General features: G+C 39.8%; 2 protein-coding genes across 15 annotated transcripts in view; both read left to right on the top strand.

The window, feature by feature from the left end:
- ZNF148 (zinc finger protein 148) overlaps positions 1 to 7,172 on the top strand; it is a 146,598-nt gene extending 139,426 nt beyond the window's left edge. For 11 of the 12 annotated variants that reach the window (XM_010801188.4, XM_005201416.5, XM_005201423.5 and 8 more), the window contains 2 exons: positions 1 to 119; positions 447 to 6,939. In XM_010801188.4, the coding sequence (XP_010799490.1) occupies positions 1 to 119; positions 447 to 2,045 (1,718 nt within the window). In that variant the 3' untranslated portion in view covers positions 2,046 to 6,939. 12 annotated transcript variants of the gene reach the window in all.
- Positions 7,173 to 7,288: 116 nt separating this feature from the next.
- Positions 7,289 to 21,691, top strand: part of SLC12A8 (solute carrier family 12 member 8) — a 159,523-nt gene continuing 145,120 nt past the window's right edge. Inside the window, exons 1-3 of one of the 3 annotated variants that reach the window (XM_059887971.1) lie at positions 7,289 to 14,964; positions 17,212 to 17,284; positions 18,643 to 18,738. In XM_059887971.1, the coding sequence (XP_059743954.1) occupies positions 14,945 to 14,964; positions 17,212 to 17,284; positions 18,643 to 18,738 (189 nt within the window). In that variant the 5' untranslated portion in view covers positions 7,289 to 14,944. The other 2 variants (XM_015471682.2, XM_002684815.6) reach the window with 2 other exon arrangements.

The raw sequence follows: 21,691 nt of genomic DNA, 5'->3' as shown, positions 1-21,691 counted from the left end.
GTGAAAAACCATTTCGCTGTGATGAATGTGGTATGAGATTCATTCAAAAATACCATATGGAAAGGCATAAGAGAACTCATAGTGGAGAAAAACCTTACCAGTGTGAATACTGTTTACAGGTAAGATGTGGTTTGAATTTTTTAAAAAGTTACTTTATTGAGGCATGACTGACATTGAAAGTCTTCTGTCTGGAATTCAGTGATAAAATAATTCTAATGAATTAAATTAGAAAATGTTAGTAACTACTAAAGCTATTTGAAGAATTTCCTAACTGTTGTTGATTCAATTTATAATAGACAGTTGGCTCAGGAAATTAGTTTGGAGTTGCTCATATTATTACACTTATATCTATCTTTATATTAATTGCTTTTTTTCTTTTCTTTTCTTGGTTGACCAAAACACAAAACTAAAACAAAAAACTCCCTTCCGAACTTTGAATTCGACAGTATTTTTCCAGAACAGATCGTGTTTTGAAACATAAACGTATGTGCCATGAAAATCATGATAAAAAACTAAACAGATGTGCCATCAAAGGTGGCCTTCTGACATCTGAGGAAGATTCTGGCTTTTCTACATCACCAAAAGATAACTCACTGCCAAAAAAGAAAAGGCAGAAAACTGAGAAAAAATCATCCGGGATGGACAAAGAGAGTTCTTTGGACAAATCTGACCTAAAGAAGGACAAAAATGATTACTTGCCTCTTTACTCGTCAAGTACGAAAGTGAAAGATGAGTATATGGTGGCAGAGTATGCTGTGGAAATGCCCCATTCCTCAGTTGGGGGATCGCATTTAGAAGATGCATCGGGAGAAATACATCCACCTAAGTTGGTCCTCAAGAAAATTAATAGTAAGAGAAGTCTGAAACAGCCATTGGAGCAGAATCAAACGATTTCACCTTTATCCACATATGAAGAGAGCAAAGTTTCAAAATATGCTTTTGAACTTGTGGACAAACAAGCGTTACTGGACTCAGAAGGCAATGCTGATATTGACCAGGTTGACAATTTGCAAGAGGGGCCCAGTAAACCTGTGCACAGTAGCACTAACTATGATGATGCCATGCAGTTTTTGAAGAAGAAGCGGTATCTTCAGGCAGCGAGTAACAATAGTAGGGAGTATGCGCTGAATGTGGGCACTATAGCTTCTCAGCCGTCTGTAACACAAGCAGCTGTGGCAAGTGTCATTGATGAGAGTACCACAGCATCCATATTAGATTCACAGGCACTGAATGTGGAGATAAAGAGTAATCACGACAAAAATGTTATTCCAGATGAGGTACTACAGACTCTGTTGGATCATTATTCCCATAAAGCTAATGGACAGCATGAGATATCATTCAGTGTTGCGGACACTGAGGTGACTTCTAGCATATCAATAAATTCTTCAGAAGTACCTGAGGTTACCCAGTCGGAGAATGTTGGATCAAGCTCCCAAGCATCCTCATCAGATAAAGCCAACATGTTGCAGGAATACTCAAAGTTTCTGCAGCAGGCTTTGGACAGAACTAGCCAAAATGATGCCTATTTGAATAGCCCGAGCCTTAACTTTGTGACTGATAACCAGACCCTTCCAAATCAGCCAGCATTCTCTTCCATAGACAAGCAAGTCTATGCAGCCATGCCCATCAATAGCTTTCGTTCAGGAATGAATTCTCCACTAAGAACAACTCCGGATAAATCCCACTTTGGACTCATAGTTGGTGATTCACAGCACTCATTTCCCTTTTCAGGTGATGAGACAAACCATGCTTCTGCCACATCAACACAGGACTTTTTGGATCAAGTGACTTCTCAGAAGAAAGCTGAGGCTCAGCCTGTCCACCAAGCTTACCAAATGAGCTCTTTTGAACAACCCTTCCGTGCTCCATATCATGGATCCAGAGCTGGAATAGCTACTCAGTTTAGCACTGCCAATGGACAGGTGAACCTTCGGGGACCAGGGACAAGTGCTGAGTTTCCAGAATTTCCCTTGGTGAATGTAAATGATAATAGAGCTGGGATGACATCCTCACCTGATGCTACAACTGGCCAGACTTTTGGCTAAAAAAAAAAAAATGTGTAAATAATACTGGCACTTTAGAACAGATTAATCAAGAGTGGGGTTACTCTGTGTAAAATGGAGTGCTGTACAGATTTAAGAGCAATGCGTTAAAACAAGTTAAGCTGATATGAATAGCAAGATAATCCAATAACTGTGTTTTTGTTTGGTTAGTCAGCATTCTTTGAACTGCCTTACATGTTGTCACCTTTACAGAAGCAATGCATTACTTGTTTTAGAAACTTGCTATTCCACCTACACCAAGTTTAAAAGGAAAAAAAAAAGAGACTTTCGCACAATTGTTTCCTAACTGATATCATTGTACATTCTTAGGAGATTAGTAATTGTGTGAAATTTACTCATACTGTTTCTAAGTTTTCAGCATAGTCATGGCACTTCAGCAGGGAATCTGAGTATACTTTACAGACAGAGTGAACTTAAAAGTTTAAATGTCAAGAGATTATGGCTTAAATAAATTAGTGTGTCCTATGAGGGGAAAAAAGAAACCACCTTTTAAAGAATGATATGCCATATACCCTTGATTTTCATTTTGCATTATATCGACTTTTTCTTTTTGAGAAAAGTAATAAAAATCTGATAGTCTAAGACTCCACTATTTAAAAGCCTAATTACTTTAAAAAATATGCATACTTTCAAAACTTTTACCAAAATACATAACTGTTGAAGCATTCACTTCTATATGGAAGTATGCATATTGGTGTCAGTTTCTTTGTACAGTTGTACTTAGATATTTTTTATGATTTTTTCATGTGCAAGTATCAAGGTTTTGAAGTTTTAGTAAGAAGATACTCTGTAGATTACATTCCCAAGAACATAATGCTTATACAAAATGTATATTCCACGTTTTAAAGCTTAATTGTATTTTACTTTACATATACACTTCAGTTAACATAGAGCACTTAGAATCTATTTGGTATTTTTGATTTCTCAAAGTAAAAAAAATTTTAGATTTTTAGGTTTGATATGGTTGTGTCATAATCATCTCATAATTGAAAATTTTAATTTTTGACAATAAAAGGAAATTGGGTATCTTTGGAACTGTAAAATCTGGTTTAATCCTTCTCTTTCTAGAATCTTGATAGATTGGATAATTAAACAGTATCCAGAGAAACTAAAGAAATGGGCATTTTAATTGCTTATTTTATCTTGAGTTACTTTTTAATGAACACGGCTCATTACAATTTTACAAACCAAAAGTGTTTACTAATTCTAGTAACTACAGTTTCTTTTTCAGCTAGATGAGTGATCGGAAACCTTTTGTTGCATTTCAAAATCTAAATAAACTACAGACTTTATCCTTATACCACGAATGTTTTTTTTAATATTTTGTCTTAATACAGCATGGTACAATAAATAATGCTTTTATATATATACATATTATATATATATATATATACTTTTCTAAAGAATGATGGTTTGAGTTACACATTGGACAGTTTTAATTTTTGGAAAATAACAGTTATATTGATTTTATTATCCTCTTTAATTTGTTCCAACTTTTTTGTTTTTTATTTTAAATTTCCACCATCTTTGTCATAATGCACACATACTGATAGAGCATCAGTAATCTAAAATTAATACCCCTTGAAGATGCAGCTTTCTTGTTAATTTCCATTTTAGCTTTTATATTGGCCTTATAGACCTTCAGTCTTTGTTTCAGTATAGAATGTTCTACATTTTAAATTATTTTTTATTTTATTTAATGTTATCCCAAGACTGTTCTCATAAAGAAAGGGAACAAAGAAATATCTAACCTTAACATCTTTTACATTTATTTTGAATATATGGTGTTTTATGATAAGAAATATAAATTATGTTTAATGTGGTTTCCTCTATACTTTGGTTATTAAACTTTGCTTGAAACTTTCCCATTTGACAGCTTTCTTTGCTGCCAAATTTTTCAAGAATTTTAGACTTCTTTGAAGTATATATTTAAGTTTTGCCATTATTGACTCTTAAGTATGGTGTGTCTTGCGTTGCACATCACAACCTCAAGAAGTCATCATTCAGGCGAGATGTTAACAATGAAACTGTGCTCTCTGTAGGAATAGGCATTTGTGTTTTTCTCATACTGTTTATTGGGTGATAGTAGGCATTGATGTCCTGAGTTGTTTGTTTTTGTTTTGAGCCTGATCAGAATTTCTGTTCTGTTGAGAACTTGGTACAGAATAAACTGGGGTTTTTGGTTTGTGTTAACATCACCAGCACAGTTTCTAGAATGTGGCTGTACTGCTGAGCAGTAAGCCTTTGAAAGTGGCAGTCAATGCAAGTAGAAAGAAGTTCAGGCGTTGCATTCCTGTGTTCGCCTTATTTCTGTACATCTACATAATGGCAGACTTTTCTACCACATTAGAAGCATATTTTGAGGTAAATGATACTTTGGCATAATTTACTGACTTACCACTTAAAGTATAGTCATTACTCTCTTTACTGTGAAATTTTACATGCCTACCAGAGTTACCGTGTATTAATATTATCATCATATGATAAACATCTCAACAGTTGGGTTTCCCCATTTTGCTTCAGAAAGTTACTTAATTTCTATCTGGGCATTAACAGAGAAAGCAAGTAGCCTTTTGTGCTGCTTTAAATCAGAATATTGAGGATATCCTTTTGCAATTTGGGTTTTGTTTTGTTTTTTAATTTCTCTTGGTGAGCAAATTGTTCTATGAAAACATACTCTTACATCCTTAAACTTGGTGAAATGTGAGCCAAGGTGTGCTTTCTTAGAACCTGTTCTCACATTTGAAGATTGGAAACAGATGACATTAGATGAAGTAATATCTCTTGAACATCTTCTAAAAGCGCGTTTGTTTTTTAACTTACTGTACACATATTTCATTTAGTTCAGAATATTTGAAGTGGCTCTTAAATTTTTTGGATCTACTTGCAGATTTTCTAGTTGATACCACAGAAATCCATCCTCTTAGCTCTGGCTGAGTGAGGACTGCCAGTGGTCGGGTAATTTTCTTGTTCTGAGAGGCAAAAGAGGCCTTGTGCTCAGGGTAGGCTTTCATTTCCACAGGCCAGAGAAGCTTGCAAAGTGCCAGCTAGGTTAGATCTTTTGCCACTTCTTTCATTTTATTAATTTGGGTTTTTAAAGGGCTGTTTAAAAAAAAAAGCCGGGAAACTTAAAAGTAGGCATTACTGTAAAACTATTTCTTAGACTTAGAACATTTTAAACTAGGACTCATTTTTCCACAGTATATTTACTTGAAGCACTATTATAATCGATGAGAAACTTTTTGACTCTGCAATTTAATTTAAACTTTTTCCGTTTCAAATTGCTTTATTTCAGGGAAATAATTTTCCAGTTGTTTTTGCTATATTCTGCAAATAAAAAACGGATGTTTCCTCTTTCACTTAAACTTTAGTAGGAAACAAACTACAGCAGACAAACATTTCTTGTTGTGTTTGTTGCTTTCTTTAATCCAATGGATAAAAAAGTAAAACCCTGTAAACATTATTTTATTTTTTTATGCAATACCATGCTGTAAATATGGTTCATCAAATAAGGATGTACCTATGATTGAATCTTTAATTCTGCACAGTTAGAGTTTATATATAAACGTGTCTTGACAATCAAGGACTTTTATGTGCGTCTTCCTTTATGATGTTTTATTAATGTTATGCATTCCATTTGTTTTGAAGTGAGTACCAATGTGCTAATTTGTATTGTCTGAAAGTATGTAATGTTTTTACAGCTTGTTTTTAAGAATCTGTAAATATGTACAAACAAATCACAGTACTGCTTTATGTTAGAAGGCATATGATGTTGTACTGTATGTAAGCAATAATACATAGCAGTGCTAACTTTACAAGTAGCATCAGGAAAGTTCTAAAAACATTTCAGAGTTATTATCTTTATTTCATGTAATAATGATTATCTTTAATCAGTTTTTATAAGCAAATTCCATTGTTCCTCCTATTGGAACGTAACACTGTTTACACAGCATAATTGAAGTTGCAGGGGAGACAGGCTAAATCTGACTTCATCTGTACTCACTTTCACTAAGCATTGAATGGCCTTACCACTCTTCTGCAAGATGGAGGAAGACTGCAAAACTTAGTGCCCATCACACTGAAGGAAGGGGTGTGGTTTTTTTCCTGCTTCTGTACTGCTACCTAACTTTGTGGTTTGCTTTGGATTTTAATATTTGTTTCTGTTTTAGATTCAAGCCCATAAGTTTTGAGGTGACTTCAGCTCCATTGTGAAATAGTTCTCTTCATATTTCATAGCTACATTTCAACAATGCTGAACTTTCTACTTTGATTTTTAGATACTTATTTTTCAACCTTGGTTTCTCAGCTGATCAGATGAATTTGTTCAACTTCAATACAAAGAAAGACAAACCTATTGTAGTTTGAATTGAGTAGATATTATATTGTACAGAACAGCTAACTATTTGAACACACACACATCACTGCTTTAGAAATAAACTCGCCAATTTATAAATGTATATGACCTACATTTTATAGGAAAATGTTTTTAAATGCTAGTCATTTATATAATGTGCTTTGAAGGATTTGCTAGTCCACTTCTGTCACTTTTTAGTACACTGGTATCTTTTATATGTAATGTATGCTTTTTATTATTGTAGCAGAGCATTTCAGTAGAAAGAATTTTGCAACAAAATGGGGGAAATTTTTCATTGTTGGATTTGAATTATACTGGATTTTATCTGTGTAGTCTTACTTGTCTTTATTTTAATGCTGTCTGGAAGGGAACTTGGTATCCAAATAAAGCAGGTAACCTCATTTTACTTCAAGGGCATACTGTGTAGTGCTGAATTTAATCTGGAAATCTGATGACTTTGAAAAGAAAAACAAGTTTATAAAAATTGTACAGAAGAAATTAAATGTGTAATGGAAATCCTGATGGTGGAGCACGTTGAATTTTCTGATATATAGTGTTATTTTCCTGGGATCCCCTATGCCGCCTTTGTATTTCAACTAATAAAGGAAAAAACCTTGTCACTGAAACTGGTAGGATAATAGGATATTCTGATTATACAGTATTACTTTTCCTATCCCATTTTCTGACCCTTTCTCAATCACTGTAAATTTTATTTTCTATTTTCTCTTGATAATTAAACATGTACATAATATAGACACTGTTGTATAGAACTGAATGAATTTTGAGTTGCTGTGCTTAAATGGGTAAACAGGAATATGGATATTGAGAATTTATAAAATGCCAGAACAAATTTATTGGAGAAAAGGGGGCATCATATATGTCCTGGAAGGTAAAATAGTTGATGTTTCTTCAGCCCTCTGGGAAATCATTGTGAAAGAACTACAAACTCAGTATCTGACACCAGTGGGTCTTTCTTTCCCCACTTCTCCTCCAAACATAATGAGCACTAAATTTCAAACTCTACTCAGGTGAAAATTGCTTTGCAATGAAACTTATCACATTGAAATTTTCACTGTTAAAAGATGTCTGTGATATTTTTAAATACAGACTTTTACATCAGTGGTCAGCAGCTTGGCAACTGAAATTTGGTAAGTCAATATATTTTAAAATACATTTTACCCTCCAAAAATTGTTTTTAAACAATTGGGAGGATTTTTGTTGTTGTTTAAATGTGTTTTTTATTGTCATTGTAAAAATAAAATTTTGCTTGACCCCATATTATGCCATGAATAAATTGCTGAGCCTTCATAATATAGTGAAAGCTTGTTTCATGCATAATCATGGAACAGAGAAATGTTCTTTAAACTGACCTATTCATTAAGAGGTTTAATGAGTTTCAGAGCTTCTTGACATTATTGTCATGTAGTAAACCTTGCCATTTGGAGTTTATAATACCATTTTATGTATTGTGATACTAAAGGAAATTGTTTTTGTTTTATTTTTAATTGAATTATTAGACTAATTTATATTTGCAAATTCTGCATTTAAAATGTGGACACTGGCTGTTTGAAAAATAAAATACAGAATACAGTTTTATGAATAATTTCTTAGCTGAATTTTTCACGATATTCTGATTCAAGTAACTTAGTGATAAATATTTTTAAATTGGTAAGGTTAATATTAAAAAGAGGAAAAGAATGTCTGTATAGAGCGAACAGTTTGGTACACAAATTGGGTAACAAGTAAGAGGGCCTTTACGGTAGCTTTGTGTAGAACATTATCAGGCAGTTCTAAAATGCAGGAGTCTGGTGTTAATGTTAGTCACCAGTATTTTAGACGAAATAAGTTTAACATAGAGTTAAGAAAAAGAGTGTAAGAATGTATGTTTTTTCTTTATAGATAAGATTCAATTATCATACATGGCTTTTTTTCCCCCCCCTGTTTGTGGAAATTTGTTTTCATCCATTTATCTCCTTGCCAGTACTCCCTCCCTGTTTTGTGACCAGTGGGACACATTGTAAGAAAGCTGTCTGAAGCTTGGAGTGCAGCCTGGGTCCTTGGGAGGAATAGAAACTAACTGGCTTTTGCAAAGATTAATCCTAAGACCGTGATGAGTTTATTAGCATGGTGCTTTAACCAGTACATAATACCACCGATAATCTACTAAACCTTGTTTAGATCACACTTTTTCTTGGATGATGAGCTATGGTAGGGAGAGGGCCAGTGAGATACATATCAGATATACATGATAGTTCTCCCACCTTCTGAAGATTGCAGGAAAAATTGAAGTCATTTGACTTAATGTTTGTTATTGAATCCTTGAAAATTTATCAGGCACAAAGGAATATGAAGATGTTGATGATCGCGTGTTTGGATAGAAGTTAAAAATTCTTTTCAGAGTGCTGGCAATTTTTCCCCCACTTTGATGAAACTGGTATGGTATTGGAATAAATTATTTTCATTTTATGGATAAAGAATCAATGGAGCAGAAGTTTTAAGTGAACTAAAGGTAAATTTAGAGTCTCGTTATTTTAGTTCTTTTTGTCATTTTAAAATGTCCTTAAAAGGACATTTCTAGTAAAAACATTTTACAGACACACTTATGCAGCTGTATAGCCATGTGAATAAGAGCTGGAATGTGAAATGTGATACTGTAAATGAGTGACATTTTCAAAGGGGTTTTTCCAAACTACCGGGAAAATTCAAGTTTAGAAATGGACTTGAATTGTGAAATAGAGAACATTTGAGGCTTTGCATATTTATCCATATGAACTTTTAAAGTTGTTGCTTTCTTAATTTTTTCTAGCTTATACCATTCTTAATAAGATTCTGAAGCCATGATGCTTGTGTCAAGGTGATGAAAGGGGCCAAACAATGTATATTATCTGTGATAGTAACTATATTTTGTTGATTTGAATTCTTGTGAGGGTATAGTATTCAGCATTGATCACCTAGTTAGTAACAGGCATTGTGCTAGATAGAAGTAGGTGGTTGAAGCTACTAGTATCTTTATATGAACATCTGAAAGGTGTCAACTGCAGGATGGTATCAATTTCAGGATGCAGGGTTGTACTTTAGATTATTAAAGCAAATATTCAGTGTTAGGATGTGTTGGGTAATTTATATGTCATTTCTCAATGAATGAGTACGTAGTAGTCTTATTTTAGGATAGTTTTCTAGAGAGTTTTAGTAAGTTGGTTCCAGAAGATAGAAATATACAGATAAATACAGTGGAAATAAGAAACCATTGTTTAAAATCCTCCCCTAATTAAAATATCAAGTAGGGTTGAATAGGATTATGGATAGGATTCAAACCTGGCCTGTGGAAATGAGACAGTAGGCTTTATTCAGAAGGAACTGACCTATTTCTAAAAAGGAAGATGAATACTCTGTAGGGATTCACCAACCTGAGGATGAAAACGGAGGAGAGAATCACCTCTCTCTTATTGGGGGTTTGGAAATGGATGTTGGAGGATGCTTTCCTGGCAGTAGGCAGGCCAGTGCTTTTAGTCATTCTATCAGTATCAGTCTTTAGAGAATGGTACTAATATTTCTTAAGTACTCAGAAATAACCCCCAACTGGCCATTACTCCCAGACTATTATTATGATACTCTTCATGTCAGATAACTTCCACCAGCCCCTGATCATTTGCTATCTTCTTTTCCTTAGCCGCTTCCTTCAATGTGTTTGGGTCACTGTAAAATTTATGTTTAAACCTCCAATATGGTAGTTTTCCTGTTTTCTTTGTGGGGACTGCAGCACTATCATGTAACTTTTTTCCATGGCAATAATGAAAGTCGAGTGATTGCTGGAGCACAAAAGTAAATGTTAGGAAGAGGACACAACTGAGTAAATGTGTTCAGAACACCTCAGGACTCCACAGGAGACTTTGGCTGAGAGTTGTCCGAGCAGCTTGTGGAGCTGGCCCTCAGGATCTGGGGGCAGGTGATGGCACGCCAGGACAGCATAACCGGTGCTGCATGGGACAGCTCTAAGTAAGCTGTGTGGGACTTTGCTGATTATAATTGTGAGACAGTAGGAGTACAGTTTGATACTCTTCAGATAAAGAGCAGTGAAATAAGGAATTTAGACCTTCCAAATTCTGGCTCCATCTGGATCTCTCTCTCTAACATCGTCCAAGTTGCTTACTTTTCCTGAGTCTGTTTTCTTCATCTGTAAGATGGGCATAATAATCCCCATGAGAGTTGCAGTGACAAGTCATTTGAGGTAATTTGTAAACTATAAAAGCACAAACAGATACTCCCTAGTTTAGATTTTAGAACACAAAGGCAAGATGGAGCAGAGTTGGACAGATGTTGCAAGCTTAATTTTGTGTAAAGCAGCACATGGAATAAATTCCTGACTTGCTGACTATACCTTTCAAAAGATTAAAGTAGTTACGAGAGGATCTACCTGCCTGGATTTAATTGATCAACAAAGAATAACTACTTAGCAAGGTGAAAGTGACAGAAATTTTGTGAAGTTATGATTTCATTGTCTGAGACCCTGGAAAGGATGGAACATTTGTGTTGCTCTGAGTGAAAACGAAATCAGTAGACTTTCAGGGAAAAGAAATCATCCTTCAAAAGCAAGAATATATTGAACTTTTGAATCCTAAGCTACTGGTTAATCATGAGCAGGGACCTGGCTGCCCCTGAGGCCAAATCAGAGTCATGGACAAGAAGATTGGAGGAGCACAGTCAGCCTCACCAGTTGGGAGGGAGTGATGTGTGGATGCGGGAGGCCTGCCCAGCCACCTTTTTATTTTTCTTTGACCATTTCTGTTTATCTCCTTTATTTTCTTCCTCCTAAATGGCTGTATATATGGGCCATAACAGGTATACATCAATCAGAAACAGCTAGACAGTGTGCAATGCCTGGCTTTTCATACAAGTTAGGTCTATTTATCATACATGTTTTTTAGTATTACTATTTCCAGAGAATTCAAAACTAATTGTTCATCAGGAAAAGACTCTGGATGCCTAGGTTGGTTTGTGGGCTGTTTGAAGGCATTTTGTTCACAGACTATAGATCCATGCCTCACACAAGCAGATACCAGTGAGTGAATGAACAATGTTATGGGATAAAAGAGGCATTAGCAGTGAAGGTACTAGAAGTGGTGGACATTTGATGGCATTAAGATGATGCTATGATCAGGGAGCCTGGAAATGCCGGATTCTGCATTCAACCACAAACTTAACAACAAGATCCCCAAAAGAAATCCACACAAGGACCAATGGCTAGTAAGATATAAGCTATCTTAAGTGCTGGACCTGTTTCCCATACCCTCATGTAGAAATGGGCCAGACAGTGTCACCAGGACCACAGGCCCCTAGAGCGTTTCCTTCCCCTTGGCGCATCTCAATATGTGAGAAGAGTAAGGAACAGTATAGCCGGGGCTTGATCAGTGAACAAGTAGGTCCCAGCCCTTTCCTTAACCCAGTTGTATAGGAACAAAGAACCATGTCTACATGTGTGGCCAGTTAATGGAAAATGACCTTACTCACTGCTGGGTGTGGCCCAGTAAATGTTCTATGATCTGTTCAGTCAGATTGACAACTCATGGAGTCAGGGCTTGTGAATATTTCTCAAATCCTTTTGAACCCCACCTCTCTCATTGCCACAGCCCAAGCTAACCTCAATTCTTGCCCAGGCTGCAAGTTTCTGCACAAGGAGTCTTGATAACCTCCAGTATTTTCGCCAGATGAGAATCATGGACAAGACCTTCAGAAGTGTCTCAGTTGCTACTTGAATAAACACTAAGCTCTTACCTTGACCCTTATGTTCTCTGCAGTGACCTTATGTTCACTTGTGTTCTCTGCAGCTGGTAGTCCCCACCTCCCCCACCCGTGAGCCTCTCATCCTCTGCTTTTTCACTACTGAGCTGCTTCCAGTCTCTTACACTTGGTTATGACCCCTTTCTACCACTGGCACGGTTTTCTCTATTAATCTCCCCTCCCCAATTTCAACTACAGCATCACTTGTTCGGAAAAGCTTATCCTGATCTCCCTGATCATGTCACACCCACCCTCTCCTCTGAGTCACCCCCAGTCTTGGACCACCCTGTACTGTTCTTTTCTAGCATAGGAAAGAACTGGCATTGGCTGTTTGTAATGATTTACTTATTAGTGTGGGAATTTGATTTTCTGCCTGTCGCGAGCCATCTTGCTCCCCATTGTGTATCTGCATTGGGCACAGTGGTGATCAACAGATGTCTAGAGAATGTGGTTGAAAGAGGGCACTCAGGAACTATGAGTTACACCTGAGGATGCAAAGAGAGCTTGCAGGTGGTGTAGAAGCACTGCCAGAGAGTTTGAGGCTCTGGATAGCAGCTGTGGGACCAGAAAACGGGTCATGTGAATTTCAAAATGGGAGGAAAGGGGGGATTTTGAAAACAACAGATAGCTGAATTGGATTTCAATCTCCAGCAACTTCTAGAATGTTCGTAAAAACTCCGTCAGATAGTTTTTACAGGTCTTATCATTAACTGTTAAAAATGAGGACACTGAGGCTCAGACACATTAAAGACTTTGGACAAAGTTACACAGCGGAAAGGAAGATCTGGGACTCACACTCTGACCTAATTTTTGTCATCTAGACTGTTGAAGGTCTGTGATGGGTCTTACATGATATTTGAACAAAGGCTGAGTGCTAATTGCATTGTTGTCACATTTCAGTAAGACTGCCACAATCATCCATGAAATACTGGACCCTGTTCATTAGGCTTCTGTGTGCATACCATGTTTTCTCACAGCCCCAGCAGGTCCTGGCTCATGGCAGATGCCAGATGGCTGAGGGAGAATGCCTTTCTCTTGACTGAGGGCAAACCCCCAGAGTCAACAAATAGCTTAGATCCTGGAGGAGAAACCTGCTCAGCAGGAGCTGGGGACACCTGATGGCAGGACAGTGGCGGCCCCTCCCTCTCCACTCAGCCCAGCCCGGGAAGTCAGAGCGGGGTGAGTCTCCTGGAGCCCCGTCCCCTCCTCTGGGCCTGCAGTGTGGAGTGCTGGCACTGCCGTCAGGCTTGCAGCTCTTGATTCACCCCCTTCCAACTCCTAGTAGCATATGATAGCCCTTCTGACAGACTTTTTTTGTATCTGGGGCTCTTGGGAAAGCATTTCAAAATCCAGGAAGAAGGAAAACTCTTTTTCTGCCTCATCTCTTCACCTGGATTAGAGAAGCTGGTATAGGAGAGGGTCTGGTATTGAAACCAAACCAAGTTTAGGTTCAAATTCTGACTCTCCCCTCAGAGCCAGCAAACAAAAGTTTGCTGAGTGTGTGCAGAATATCTATGACTTTTTAAGACAGGTGTGATGTTGCAGGAGGTGCATCATGTCCAACTAAAAAGAAAAAGTATACATATTTTATATTTGTATATTTACAAATATATTTGTTTTGCTTGTGTTCTCTGCACTCAGCTATATTTCACACTTTCCCCTTGTCCTTGAAGATTATAATTGGAGTAACACACTATTGTGGACAGGATGTATGCTCCCTCTGATATTTTAGAGAAGGTAAAAACAAAAACCCTAAAATGACTGAGCTAGAAATTCCATAGTTTACAACTTGGCTGTCACTTTGAATCACCTGAGAAGTTTAAAGAAAATGCTGGTGCCAAGGCCCCACCCCATACCCAGGTGATTACAAAATGCAGACCTGGGGGAGAGAGTACCACCAGACTAGCAGATCCATTATTTGCAGCCCTTCTGATGCTGGTTCTAGGGCACAGGCTGTGAGATATGGTTTTCTAATTATTATACATATTTACATTTTGATTTAATGTTTTCAACCTGTTTGCACATTTCTGTTTTGGTTGAATTTGTCCAAGTTCTGATCCCTCCCCAGGGTTCAGACTTTCTGATAAATGAGATCATTTTTCAAGACATGGTCTCTTCTCCAGCTTTTACACAGAAGGCAATTCCCAGCACTGACCACTGGAAAGGAACGAGATGAAGGATCTTCTGTCTGCAGCTGACAAGGTAGGACCCATAGAGCAACAGCCTCACTACTGTGGGCTTCAACTCTAGCTGGAGTGGTTCCCAAATAGAAAAAAAAGGTGAGTTTAAGAATATTTCTTAAATGTGAGTTTAAGAGGTGAGTTTAAAAGGTGAGTTTAAGAAAATTTAAGAATAATATTATTTTTAAATATAACTACTGCAACAAGGGTAAAGTCAAACAATTTGAGATGAATAAAAATACTGTGAAAGGAAATGAAATATTTTTTATCTTGGTTAGATGCATTATGTATTTGCTATCTGTTGCTGAATAACAAATTACCCCAAAATTTAGTGGCTTAAAACAATAATAATTCACTATCTATCATGGTTTCTGTGGTCAGGAATTCAGACAGAGTCCAGCAAGGGCAGCTTGTCTTTGCTCTGCAGCATCTGGGACCTCAGCTGGAAGAATCTAAGGCAGGGAACTTGAATCATCATCTGAAGGCTTGTTTCACTTACGTCTGGCAATTGATGCTGGCTATTGGTAGGAACGTGTGGTCTCCCCGTGTGGCCTGGGCTTCCTCACAACATGGTGGCTGAGTTCCAAGGGTAAGTGCTCTGAGAGCAAGGAAGCCAGATGGACTCCCTACTGCCTTTATGACCTAACCTAGGAAGTCAAGCAGTGTCATTTCTTTCACTTCTATTGGTTGAGGCACTTACAAAGGTCCATTTGGCTCAAGGGGAGAGGACATAGATTCCCATCTCTTTTTGAAGGAATGTCAATGTCATATTTCAAAAGAGCATATGGGATGGAATATGTTAATGCAGTTATCTTTGGAAAATGCAATCTACCCCACATTGTCTTTTAATTTTCTTACTCATTTTTTCAGATCCCAAAAATAACGTGCTCATTGTAAGAAAAAAATTCAATAAAAATCCAAAATTTGTGCACCAAACTTAGATTTCCTCTCCCATTTTACTATCTCAACCCCCCTCTCTACAGATAACCACTGTTAACAAATGGATGTGTATTTTCCATACAAACTATACACATATATGCACTGCTTAAAAAAAACTGTATATGTTATTCTACAATTTGCTGTTTTTACTTGTTGTTATGTGATGATCAAAGTTCTATATTAGTACATATAAAAATACCTAGTTCTTTCTAATGCTGGCTATCATAGTATGGCTGTACCATAACTTATTTAATCAGTCTTCTATTAGTGGTCAGTTAGGATGTTAAATTTCAAAAACTATTACAAAGTAATGATGCAGTGAACATCTTTGTACTAGGTCATATAGGGTAGTATATTAAAAATGGAATTGTTCTGTTCAGAGGTTATGCAGGATTCTATTTTTCAATACAGTAAGAGTATTACTATTTTTTTACAGTTATATCATTGTTATAAATCTACATTAAGCAGGATACACTTTTTTTATTTGCAAATGGACAGGTTTCTCTAGCCTTAACATGAAGAAAAAGGACAAACATTTGTTCTTAGGTATAGAAGATGCTCATAAGTTTTAAAGGAAACTTTTCATTTGTTTAGAAAATGATGAGTGACAAGAAGTAGGTGGTTTTGAACAGAGGGGTGGATTTCCTTTTTTAATGTTTTTAACTCAGGCTGATATGGAATTGAATGTAGATTCTTCAAAGTTCACATGACACTTTGAGAGAGGCTCATCAGAAGGTGACAGCAAACAGGAAATCAGCTTGAGGCAAAAAAACGAAGTGTCAGGTGTGACCCCCCAAAAAAGTGAAGTTGCTCAGTCATGTCTGACTCTTTGCGACCCCATGGACTGTAGCCTACCAGGCTCCTCCATCCATGGGATTTTCCAGGCAAGAATACTGGAGTGGGTTGCCATTGCCTTCTCCAGGGGATCTTCCCGACCCAGGGATCGAACCCAGGTCTCTCTCATTGCGCAGACACTTTAACATCTTAGCCCCCAGGGAAGCCCCTGTGAAGCTGTTTCCATGCGGTTTCAACCGGGGACCTTTCGCATGTTAGGCAAACATGATAACCACTACACTACAGAAACCACACACGTGACCCCAAAATAAATAATAAAGATGGCACTACTCTCTGTACAGATGTCTGTACAAACATGAAATTCCAAAAATACGCCCACCCAGCCATCCATTGCTCACAGGTGGCTAATCTGTAATTCATCCTGGGGTTCTTTCCTCTTACAGAGTGCATTGGTACAAACTTCTTTACTGGGAAAGAAGTTCTGACACATGCTACAACTTTGAGAACACGATGCTAAGTGAAAAATCAGACATAAAAAGGACAAATGTCATCTAATTTCACTTATATGAGAAAGGTTGGAGAAACAAATTTATAGAGCCAGAAAATAGAGATTACCACTTGCTGGGACAAGAGGGCTGTGGGGAATTACTGCTGAAGGGTACCAAGTCTCAGTTTGGGGGTGATGAAGTTTTGGAAATAGTTCAAGCTGCACCACGTGGTAAATATTATTAATGCCACTGAACTATACCCTTAAAAATCGTTTAAATGGTACATTTTATATTATATATATATTTTCACATCAAAATCCACACACACAAAAACCCAAAAAACCCTTTGCTGGAGCAGAGGAGGTTGGGGCTCTGTCAGTGTTCCCATGACTTTGCCTTCCCTTTTGTTTTTAAAAGAACAACCTCTATTTTTAGGGATTTTCACACAAAGGCTCCTGTGGGCGTGGGAAGTACTCCCAGCTGCCCTCCGGTTTCTCAGAAGCCCACAAGGAGGCCTAGCAAGTTATTTCAGGCTTAGGAAATATGCCGAATTGGAAATAGAGATAATTTAATCTCTCTGCATGATGATGACTTTTTTTTTTTTTTCCTTCAAGGTGGGGTCCTGGAAACCTTACCTCATCCCTAATCCCTTCAAGCCGATTCTGGGAATCGCTGAAGGTGGCGAAGGTAATTACTTCCCACACCTCAGCATGCCCGAGGGCACTTTCTTGGCGAAAGAATTCCACTTCCGGCAAGGCTGAGGGTCACCTAGGTCGCGTGGCCGAGGCACACTGGGGTCCCTGGAGCGCAGACTTAGTCTCTTGCGCCAGTGCTTCTGCTCCCCAGCCTCTCATTCCTGCGTTCAGTAGTGTCAGAGAGAGCAGGTGCAATGAGTAGGCTCGCGTCCTGTCACCCTAATCCGAGGGTCGTGCACCTCGGCGGGGTGCGGTGAACGAGCTATCCAGAGCGGTAGCTGGTCAAGTCTGAGAGTTTGCGGACTCTTCCCTTGTCCACTCCTGCACCCCCGCGCAGTCCCTTCCCACCCCTGTTAAGATTGCTGTTCCTTTCTCCCGGGAGCTCTCCCGGGCGGCCGACGGTGCGCGGGCACCACCCTTGGGGAGGGGAAGTGCCCGCGGCCCGACTCTCTCAACCTGGATCCGAGAGTCGTGGCCGCGGTGCCCGAGCTCGGGCCGGACGCCTCGTCAGCGGGACAGCTGGGACCCGTGCCGCGCGCACCTGGTCAGCCACGTGGCGGCGGGGCGGGGCCTGGGCGGGGCGGGCCCAGCTCTAGAAGCCGGCGTCCCGAGAACAGGTGAGGGCGGACGCCGAGCGGCTGGTGGGTGGGGAAACCGCACGGTGGTCTTGGGCGGCTCCTCTTTGCCGGGAACTCTGTAAGCCGGTGCCCGGCTTGGGTCACTTTTGCCCTCTGCTCAGGTAGACCCCATTCCTGTCTGCACACGGCAACTGGGACCCGAGCCTCCCGCCGGGCCCAGGGCTTCCTGAGAACTTGGTTCGAGAAGGGCGGACGCTGGAGAGTGGGTGTACGCTGCGCTGTAGGGGTTCGCGTAAGTGGGGTTGCTGGAGGCACGCGAGTTCAGCGTTGACCGAAACCCTAGGGGTCTGTGCTCTGTCTCCGGAGCTGGTCTCGGTAAGTCTCCGGTCCTTTGACCACCTGCAGCCAGTTCTAGTGGATCGATGGTGTCCTGGCCCTGGACAGAGGGGTTCACAAGGAAGGAGAGGAGTGTAAAACTGTGTCCTCAGGCGCTGGGCAGCTAGGCAGTCAGCTCCGACCCTTGTGTTGAAGGAGCTCAGGGCAAAAAAGAGCTGGGGGCAGCTGTGTTTAAAAGAACAACAACATTTGAGCAGAGGGAGTCTGTGAAGGATGAGTGGGATCAAATATTTGGGTACCAAAGAGGGAAGGAGATGTTTCCAGATGAGGCAAGACAAAGTTCCTTCCTCAGACAGGGCCTGGTATAGGAAGGATGGGCAATAAGGATCCAGGGAAAGAGGAGCCAGACTGATCGGGAACACTGTTTACTTTCCAGAGGGGTCTCCCCACCCAGACCACCAGGACCCCCATTTCCAGAAGAATGGCCCAGATATCTCAAGTGCAGGAACTCTTCCACGAGGCAGCCCAGCAGGTAGGCCTGGGTGGTGTGGGGGTCTGTGAGAAAAGGTCACCAGGCAAGATGCTGAATGGAAATCTTACGGTGGACTATTTTAAAAGTAATGATCTCAGACATTTATTTTGGTATTCCAGCTTAATCGAGAAAATGTTACAGCCAACTCCTAGCCATCTGTGTGCAAAAAATATTCTTTGGTATCTAGCAGATTCCGAATCCTGGACACTCCTCCTCCTACCCTGCCCCACCCATGGAGGTTTTCCATGAACAGAGTGAGGACTGAGATAATACAAACTCCTTTTAATACTGTATCAAACCAATGTAAGAAGGTAAATTTATTTCTGACAAAGTCATACTGTATATACTGAAGTCAAATAGATTTCTGGATTCCCTGGTATCTGCAGGTTTTTCTTTTTCTTTCTTTATCTGTTGATCATTACAGTAAGTATTCAGTGTAGGTATGGAATTAAATGACTCTCCCCTAAAAAACCAACTGTGCTTAGGCATTTATCAAGGAGCAACTTGCACCAGGGTCTTTGCTGTATGATGATCACTCAACTGTGAAGTTTTCAGTCTCTTGGATATCTCTCGTCTTTATAGAGAGGGTTAGAGGGGTTTTCTGGCATTATAACAGGGAGAATGAGCCCCCCAAAAGGAGAGAGAATCAACTCACGGCCTCACACAGTAACAAGAGAATGGGGTCCAAAGCCGGGGAGCCCTGAGCCAAAGGGCAGAGGCTGGAGAGGCAGATGGGATTCAGGATTGGTGGGGAAATCCAAGCTGGCTAGTTACCCCTCTTCATGTGCATGGGTACATATGAAAAATGCATCGTGGTGGCTGGCAGCTGGCGAGTGCTCAGCAAAAGGTACTGCTCCCCTTCCCCCTGGCGGGCCCAGTACTGTATCCTGCATTCTCTACTGAGCTCCTTACACCCAGCCCCCTAAATATTCAAGGTGTTTAGAAAAAATGAGTGACTGGAGACCCAGAATAGCTCCTCAGAGAGATTTCAGAACTCTTGCCCAGAGGTCTTTGCTCCTAGGTGAACGAGCCAGTACCATATTTTTAATGTGGTTGAGTACCCTTATAGAAACCTTGTCTTACTTATTTTATTTAACTTTAAGAATGTGTTTAGCTCGACCAGTTTCTCGTCATACTTGCCATGCATTTTATTTGTGTTTGCAAGACTGTACATGAGTGTTTATGCACCTAATATATGTTCATGGACTACTTCCTAAATAATGGGTACTGTTAAGCTTGAAAAATGTACCCAGATGGAAAACATAAGGCCCTCATTTCCAGGGATTCTGAAAGGAGAGCATTTGGTTCATTGCTGTGAGAGGGATCCATTGAGGCTCAGCTGTGACCCTCTCTCTCGTTTAAAACCTTCAGTGGCTCTCCTATCCACCACTCAAGAGTTCAAACTCCTTAGCCTAGGTCCTGCACAGTCTGACCCAGTCTGAGTTTCAAACCTGCTCCCCTGCATCTTACTCTCTGTACCCCACCTTCCAGACAAAGGTCCATTCTCTAGGCCCTGTACTTGTATCTTTCCCCTTGCTGGTCTTTGCTAATACTTCTCACTCAGCTGATTTGTCTCTGAACTCTCCAAGTATCTAAGGCTATGCTTGGCATTTAAGTAGCAGTAAATGTTAATTGACTAACCAAATGAACAAGTAACAGATGACCACAGTGCAAGCTAAATTGCCATGAATTCCCTAAGAGAGAGTTGATTTTATTTTTAAAATTTTTTGTAATTAATTAAAGCCACAACTACGTGGCATGCGGGATCTTAGTTCCCTGGCCAAGGATTGAACCCGTGCCCCCTGCAGTGGAAGCACAGAGTCTTAACTGCTGGACCACCAGGGAAGTCTCGAGTGTTGATTTTTAAAATGATGAATGTAAATGCCTATGTATCACCTTCCTCTCCATCTCCCTCAGTCTCTGAACATACAGGGATTAGACAGTGTTCAATGTCAAGGCCTTTGGTGTTCATTATCTAGACATCTTGGAAATCTCTCCCTTTGTCTTCATTGCCCTGTCTTGTCCAAGGTATCATTTTTTAATTGAATTATTTCATATCTTCCTAACTTCTTTCTCCACATCTCGTCTAAAGCGATCCCTTTTTAAATCACAAGTCTGTACATTTGACTCCTCTGCTTAAAGCCTTTCCATGGCTTCTCGCTGCCTTCAGAATTCAGTTCAGACTCCTTACCTTGGTCCCCACAGCCCCTGCCCACCCGCCCTCACATGATCTGACTGGCTTCCCCTGCTCCCTCCCGTAGCATGCTCTGTCAGTGCACTTGCTCTGCAGTATTGAAGTGAGCTGTTTCTTTCCTGTCTTCCTGGGTGGTGGTGGTTTAGTTGTGAAGTCATGTCCAACTCTTGCGATCCCCACAGACTGTAGCCTGCCAGGCTCCTCTGTCCACGGGATTCTCCAAGCAAGAATTCTGGAGTGGGTTGCCACTCCTGTCTTCCTTAAGACTGTGAATCCCTGAAGTTCAGGGCATTGTCTTATTCATTTTTGAGTCCTCAGTACTTGTCGTTAGTGCTCGGCGTATGGAAGATGCTCAGTCAGTGCCGGTTCTGCTTAACTGAACTCACCTGGCTAAGGATAGGGGGAGCTGCTATTTGCATTAGGTCTTGAAGGGTCAGTGGTAAAGTTGGGGCACACATCCCCAGGCTGCGAGGGTAAGAAAATGATTATAACTATCAACTTATTATGTGCTGAACACTTAATGTGCATCATCTCTTTTAATCTTCACAACATTCTGAAGTAGATATAATAATTATTTTGGTTGACAGATGAAAAACGGAGGCACTCTGAACCCGGGAATGGTTGTTGCCAAGGTCTAGGCTTTAATCTTTTCTGCTTTATGCCTCCTGCCTCAATGGCCTGGGCGAAGCCTGTATGGGAATAGATAGCAGGCTGGACAGCTAACATGTTTGAAGTGGTTGGCCTTCCAGAAGTTTCCCA

The sequence above is a fragment of the Bos taurus genome, chromosome 1 (assembly GCF_002263795.3).
Source record: "Bos taurus isolate L1 Dominette 01449 registration number 42190680 breed Hereford chromosome 1, ARS-UCD2.0, whole genome shotgun sequence".
Classification (NCBI taxonomy): Eukaryota; Metazoa; Chordata; class Mammalia; order Artiodactyla; family Bovidae; genus Bos; species Bos taurus.
The sequence above is the reverse complement of the archived record's forward strand: the minus strand, read 5'-3'. Positions and strand labels throughout refer to the sequence as shown.